At 36.1% G+C, this 7,622-nt stretch overlaps 2 protein-coding genes across 2 annotated transcripts; both read right to left on the bottom strand.

The window, feature by feature from the left end:
* Window positions 1-285: 285 nt before the first annotated feature.
* Window positions 286-2,144, bottom strand: LOC120470965 (macrophage mannose receptor 1). Its single transcript, XM_039660713.2, has 4 exons — window positions 1,975-2,144; window positions 1,349-1,702; window positions 933-1,268; window positions 286-834 (listed from the first exon to the last, which is right to left on the bottom strand). Exons 1-4 carry the CDS (start codon window positions 2,012-2,014, stop codon window positions 368-370), a joined length of 1,197 nt encoding a protein of 398 aa, XP_039516647.2. The 5' UTR covers window positions 2,015-2,144; the 3' UTR covers window positions 286-367.
* A 2,095-nt stretch (window positions 2,145-4,239) lies between these two features.
* LOC120470980 (macrophage mannose receptor 1) lies at window positions 4,240-6,356 on the bottom strand. Its single transcript, XM_089126729.1, has 5 exons — window positions 6,331-6,356; window positions 5,964-6,079; window positions 5,351-5,704; window positions 4,938-5,270; window positions 4,240-4,841 (listed from the first exon to the last, which is right to left on the bottom strand). The coding sequence occupies exons 2-5, from the start codon at window positions 6,001-6,003 to the stop codon at window positions 4,495-4,497; spliced, it is 1,074 nt and encodes a 357-aa protein (XP_088982855.1). The 5' UTR covers window positions 6,004-6,079; window positions 6,331-6,356; the 3' UTR covers window positions 4,240-4,494.
* Between the last annotated feature and the right edge of the window lie 1,266 nt (window positions 6,357-7,622).

Below are 7,622 nucleotides of genomic sequence, written 5' to 3'. Positions count from 1 at the left end.
TAGAATTTTTTCATTGTTTATTTTTTTAGACAGGTCAATATTTTAGGATAACACACTCATTACATTTATGAACTGTCTGTGTGTCTCTGCTTACAGATTTGCAGAGTACAAATGCCTATCAACACAATTTTTTATCCACTGCGCCGCCACCACCACCCCATATACCCCCCCCCCCCCCCCCCCGCCCATATATACCACCACCTATAATATATATACCCCCCCCCCCATATATACCACCACCTATAATATATATATATATATATATACCACCACCCCCCCATATAGACCACCACCCCAATATACAATACGATGTGCAATATAAAGTACAGAACATGCATCTGCATTTCTTTCTTTCTGTTTTATTGTTTTAAACATAATAGTATATTAAGCCAATTAAGCAAAAACCTGTAAATTCTGCAGAAGAAAAAACACCTGGTATAATGCTTGACATTCTGGCCCCCCCACTTTTGAAATGATCGCTTTGCCCCTGCTTCATCTCACATAAAACTCTATATTTCATTGTACAGTTTGTATCACTCCATTTGTATTGACCGTCCACCTTCTCTATGGCACCGCAGTGCTCATTTTCTGGTTGACTTCCTTCCTTCCAGTTACTCCAGTTTACCACATGAAGCCTGTTGGTCCACGTCCAGAGGCGAATCTCTTTGAGTCCCACCCAAACTGGCCCGGTGATATTCCTTCTTTTTAGCTCTCGCTCCGTTTCTATCTGATCGTTCTCAGACTCGATGCGCAGGAGTCCAGAGAAGTTGCAGTCGCAGTAATGCCGAGCGTCCTCCCAGGACATATTCTTCTCACTGACATGAATGAAGCTTTCTGAAGGAAGTAATTATATAAAAAAAAAAAAAATAGTTGCATGTTTTCTTTCATATATACACTTGAATTTTAAAGCATAAAATATTGTGTTAACTTACTGTAGCACAGAGCAGAATAAGAACCAATGTTAGCTTTGGACCAATATCCTCCGTGTGTATTGTTCTTATGGCTTGAGAGAAATGTAAAGCATCCTTGAGATGAACTATTCTGTTTGTAATCTGAATATCCACCATCAAACCAATCAAGGCTGTTATTGTACTGGAGGCCGATCCAGAAAGAGTCACTCCCATTCCTTGCTTCCTTCACTCGATCATTTTCCTCTTCATCTCTGATAGTGACTAGATCAGTGTGATTCTTTCTACAGTACATCTGAGCCTCAAACCAGCTTCTGTTTTCACGGATTAAACTGTAATTGTATGATTGTTCCCCAAGACCTGAATGAATACAGACAGTAATTTTACTCACGTGTGGCATTTAGATATTTATAGGATATAAACAGCTCAGGGATCATTACCTTGATCATAACACATGAAGTACTTTTTTGTTGAAGTACAATTGATACAGTCCCATCTTCCATCAGTGTTTATGACACCACAGCATTTTTCCTCGTTAAAAGTTTCCCTGTAATTGGTGAATGTGACAAGCTCACCGTTTGACCATTTACAGCTGCTGGCACCAATCCAACCACTCACACTATTCGTATTATTTTTGAGAATACCAATCAACTCATTATTCTCTTCTTCATCATATATTGTGACGAGGTCAGTGTAGTTACTTCTGCAAACATTTCGTGCTTCATTTATAAGCATTTTTGTATTGATCGAGTAGAATCGTCTCAGTCGGCCCGTAGCCGTTGAAAGGGGAACGCCTGAGGACAGATATTCAGTCTTAAGTTAAATATTTAAATATTTTACATATTGAAGAGCATTCATATCTTTCAAAAATATTTACAAGTGAAACTTTAATAAATGGAAATTATAGATTATAGTGCTCACCTTGTAAAATTAAAAATATCTATAATTTCTTAATAAAATAATAATAAGAATACTAAATGTAGTACTATATTTTCAACATGCATAAACATGTTTTGTGAGAGAAACTTTTTTTTTTCTCCATATAAAGACTGGATTAAATACTCACCCCAGAGAAGAAGCAGGACAGGTAGAAGTATCATTGTCATGCGCAGTTAGTTTTATTATATTTTATTGAATGGTCTCAATCGTATTCATGCAGTGTGATGAAAAATGTTTGTTGTTTGGTCTGTTGATTCAATGAGGAGTTTGACTGATAGTGGATTGGAGGAAATAAAAAACAGAAAAATATGAGAGAATGCAAGAAATCAAAAATGTCTCAATAATTACTTATTCATTATGATTCTCTGTTATTAATACAAAGGATAAAAACTTTTAGTTTGACACACCCAAACAGTGCAATACATTCATAATTCATATCTAAATGCGTATCGCATCAACAAACAAGCAATGACAGTAAATGCAACCAGATTTGCTTATAGGCCAACAAACAGTCTATGTTAGTATAATTTAGGCTAAGTAATAAAAACTGATCATAAAACAGAGAAAGAAAAGATCCGTCTTACCTGTTCAGCAGATCGCTTGCTTGTGCTGAAGGAAGGAAATGCCAGAATTATTTAAATCATCCCATAATTTTGGGACGGGCAAGCGTAATCTGATAACACTATCTAACAAGATTATTGATTATATGCTGTTTCACAATCACGAAAAAGAAGTGTACTTCAAGTTAATTTTATTAAGTACTTAAGTAATGTTCAAGTATATTTTTAAGTATACATTATGTAAGTATACTAGTACTAGTAGTAAACTAGTAAGAGTACTTTTTTAGTATAAAAAAGTATGTTTAAGTGCACTTTAAGTGTAACAGTAGTATTTTAAGTGCACAACTAGTTCATAATTATGTTTCTCATTTGTATTGCAAGTGAACTTATGGGTAGTAGTTTACTATTTCAATACTTGTAGCAAATGTTTTGTTAATGAAGTGTACTCTCAGTAAACTACTAGTTTAGTAGTTTTATACTACAAGTTTACTTATAGTTACTTATAGTTTACTATTTTTACACTAGCAGTAGACCTCTAATGTTCAAATGTTATTTTTTATACTTGAAAAATACCTTTAACTACTTTAATTTAAAAACATTTTATTAGCTTCATGCATTTTTTTAAATCAACACTTGAATGTTGGTAAGTTTAATAATGAAAGGCAACATTTCATCTCATCCGCCGAAGTCCTGCACGTGTTAACTAGAGAATAACTTTATAACACAGAGCGTGCTATCATTATGTTTCATTAATGCAGGAAGAAGTACTTTAGAAACCAGCCTTTATTAATTATTATGGCAGAGATGGGGTTTGGGGCTGGGTCATGGGGCTGGGTCATGGGGCTGGGTCAGTGGGGCTGGGTCAGTGGGACTGTTTCTGGTGGGGAATGAGTCTGAGGGAAGAACAGGAGACATGGGAGAATGCAGAAGACAAAAGGTAGGTGAAATAAAAAGTGTCTGGATCAAAAAATCGAGTTACGTACACAATGCACTCCATGCCCAAACCCCATCCCTGCAATAATAATTAATAAAGGTTGCATTGTTTCTTCTTCCTGTATTAATGTTCATGGGTAGCATAAATGGGTTCCATTCAGATCTTAACATTAAGTCTTTTATACGTCAACAAGATTTAAAAAAAAAAAAAAAAAACATTTTCACCTGCTATACCCAATGTTTAGATCTGTTAGGGAAATTATTCAAATTAGCTAATACGTAATTATATCATGCACCGTTTGTCCATGTTAACAAACAATTTCGAAAAACTTGTAATACGTTTTTTATTTGTCTTGATGTAAGTAATCAACTCAGAGATTTTCATGATGATATCTAAAGGTTAAATTTTTTACCCTTTTCACAAAAAAGAATGAATATGCGAATGAATGGGATATTTGGGTCTTTTTCTAAACTTTCTCCTAATGAGATTCTTCAAGGCTTTTTTTCTTACTCAAGACATATTGAGGATACAAAATCAGTTGAGTTTGCTTCTGTTGCAATTTGTTCAACCTTTTTTAATCAAATGACTGGACTATATGATCTGTGAGGTATTTTGAGCTGAAATTCACAGACACATCCTGAGACTTATATTACATATTGTAATAAAGATGCATAATTGGTCTCCTATAAAGGATAAAGGCTGGCATTAAAGAAAATAAAGGAAAAAGTCAATGTAATTTCTAGAATTTTTTCATTGTTTATTTTTTTAGGCAGGTCAATATTTTAGGATAACACACTCATTACACTTATGAACTGTCTGTGTGTCTCTGTTTACTTATAGATTTGCAGAGTACAAATACCTATCAACACAATATTATCAATAAATGTATTCAATGATATAATATGCATTCATGAACAACTTTTAATTTTTCATTTGAGACATAAAGGTTTACAAAGGTAAAATAAATGAGATAAACATGAAAACCATTAAGGCTAAGCTGGATAACATTAAGTAGCAACTTGTGGTTAGTTTAGAGAGCTTTGTTATACAAGACATAAAGATAGAGCAGTTTATTGTTGAACACATCTGCATTTTTCCTCTTGTTTAGGAGACAGAGAATCAAAAACTGCATGATAAACTGAAAGGGCCTATATTACTTCATCTCACATAAAACTCTATATTTCATTGTACAGTTTGTATCACTCCATTTGTATTGACCGTCCACCTTCTCTATGGCACCGCAGTGCTCATTTTCTGGTTGACTTCCTTCCTTCCAGTTACTCCAGTTTACCACTTGAAGTCCACTGGTCAACAACCAGAGGCGAATCTCTTTGAGTCCCACCCAAACTGGCCCGGAAATATTCCTTCTTTTTAGCTCTCGCTCCGTTTCTATCTGATCGTTCTCAGACTCGATGCGCAGGAGTCCAGAGAAGTTGCAGTCGCAGTAATGCCGAGCGTCCTCCCAGGACATATTCTTCTCACTGACATGAATGAAGCTTTCTGAAGGAAGTAATTATATATATAAAAAAATTAGTTGCATGTTTTGTTTCATATATACACTTTAATTTTAAAGCATAAAATATTGTGTTAACTTACTGTAGCACAGAGCAGAATAAATACCAATGTTAATTTTGAACCAATGTCCTCCGTGTGTATTGTTCTTGCTTGAGAGAAATGTAAAGCATCCTTGAGATGAACTATTCTGTTTGTAATCTGAATATCCACCATCAAACCAATCAAGGCTGTTATTGTACTGGAGGCCGATCCAGAAAGAGTCACTCCCATTCCTTGCTTCCTTCACTCGATCATTTTCCTCTTCATCTCTGATAGTGACTAGATCAGTGTGATTCTTTCTACAGTACATCTGAGCCTCAAACCAGCTTCTGTTTTCATGGATTAAACTGTAATTGTATGATTGTTCCCCAAGACCTGAATGAATACAGACAATAATTTAACTCACGTGTGGCATTTAGATATTTATAGGATATAAACAGCTCAGGGATCATTACCTTGATCATAACACATGAAGTACTTTTTTGTTGAAGTACAATTGATACAGTCCCATCTTCCATTAGTGTTTATGACACCACAGCATTTTTCCTTGTTAAAAGTTGCGCTGTAATTGGTGAATGTGACAAGCTCACCGTTGGACCATTTACAGCTGCTGGCACCAATCCAACCACTCACACTATTCGTATTATTTTTGAGAATACCAATTAACTCATTATTCTCTTCTTCACCATAGATTGTGACGAGGTCAGTGTAGTTACTTCTGCAAATATTTCGTGCTTCATTTATAAGCATTTTTGTATCGATCGAGTAGAATCGTCTCAGTCGGCCCGTAGCCGTTGAAAGGGGAACGCCTGAGGACAGATATTCAGTCTTAAGTTAAATATTTAAATATTTGACATATTGAAGAGAATTCATATTTTTCAAAAATATTTACAAGTGAAACTTTAATAAATGGAAATTATAGATTATAGTGCTCACCTTGTAAAATTACAAATATCTATAATTTCTTAATAAAATAATAAGAATACTTAATGTAGTACTATATTTTCAACATGCATAAACATGTTTGTAAGAGATTTTTTTTTTCCATATAAATACCATAATTCTCACCCCAGAGAAGAAGCAGGACAGGTAGAAGTATCATGGTCATGCACAGTATTTTATTGAATGGTCTGAATCGTATTCATGCAGTGTGACGAAAAATGTTTGTTGTTTGGTCTGTTTGACTGAAAACCAAAAAATATGAGAGAATGCAAGAAATCAAAAATGTCTCAATAATGGCTTATTCATTATGATTCTCTGTTATTAATACAAAGGATAAAAACTTCTTATTTGACATACCAAAACAGAGCAGGAAATTCATAATTGACCAAACAAGCAATGACAGGCAATGCTATCAGATTCAAACAGTCTAGTATAATTTAGGCTAAGTAATAAAAACTGATCATAAAACAGAGAAAGAAAAGATCCGTCTTACCTGTTGAGCAGATCGCTTGCTTGTGCTGAAGGAAGGAAATGCCAGAATTATTTAAAGGAGCAATGTGTGATTTTTAGCTACATCTAGTGGTTCGGTTGCGAGTTTGCACCAGGTTTGCACAAAGGGCTCAGCCCACTGCTCACCCCTCCCTTTCGAAGAAGCTACGGTTGCTAAAACGGGACAAACATCTCGTCGGCTGAGACAGCAGAGAATAGCCAAAGTAAGCCAAGAGTGTGTAACATTGTCACTGTTTCTGTACCACAGTCCATTATAAACCACATCATGAATACTGTTTACAAAGCCATAGTCAGGTGAGGATCAAGGGTTTTAATATATAATTTAATAAAATAATATTAATCAGCTGATTGTCTCACAAACGTAACCAGCAGCACATTTATCCCCACATACTGTACCAACCCCATAATACAGCGAGGGAGCAGCTATATATTTTTTCTAACAGGGTAGTAATAGTTTAGCTGGCTAATATGAGCTGTTACTGTGGCTGAGCTGGGACGCGTCCGCATCGCATGAGTCCAAAGGTCGGAACTGCGCGCGCTGTAACAATCATGTCATCTCCGCATCCCATAGATCAGAGGTCTCAAACTCGCGGCCATATTTTGTGGCCCCCTACTTGATATTAAAGTTTAATGTTAGTGCGGCCCGCCGTTGCGTTTGCCGCGTTTTTTTAAATTATTATTATTTTTATCCCTTATGGGCTACCATATATAGTCTCGTGACAGCTTAGCGTGGGTTTGTTGTCAATAGTTGTCATAGACAACCACGAAGTACAAATATACTGCGCCTGGAAAAAATGAGCGCGTCGCTTCAATTATGAGCGCGCTCGGCGCTTGATGCGCGCCTACATTTGAAACGTACTTGAGCGTGCAAAATATGTGAGCGCGATATGTGAACAGGCGAGCTACCACCACCAAATCAGCCCACAGCTACTGATAGCTCGCGAGCGGCGTGTTTGATATCCCTGCTCTAAAACAATGTGAGAATAATCATTTTGAGCTTGTAATATGTGTTGTGTCTGAACGCGTTCAATGAACGATAGTTAATGAACTCGTTCATATTTTGGGCGAACGTGAACTGAACGTAGCCTACTGTATTACTGCCTGATGAACGTTACAGTGAACTCGTTCATTCAAATGGTTGTGAACCGAGGAGCCGTCGTAAGATCATTTAAAAGGCTTTTATGAGGTTGGTGAGGATGGGAAAATCTTACATGTCTGTGCAAACTTTGCCCGTCGATAAAATGATTGTTATCTGTGGTTGTGTATGGGTTGTGG

The sequence above is a fragment of the Pimephales promelas genome, chromosome 24 (assembly GCF_988280905.1).
Source record: "Pimephales promelas chromosome 24, fPimPro1.hap1.1, whole genome shotgun sequence".
NCBI lineage: Eukaryota > Metazoa > Chordata > Actinopteri > Cypriniformes > Leuciscidae > Pimephales > Pimephales promelas.
This window is presented reverse-complemented; position numbering and strand designations above follow the sequence as displayed.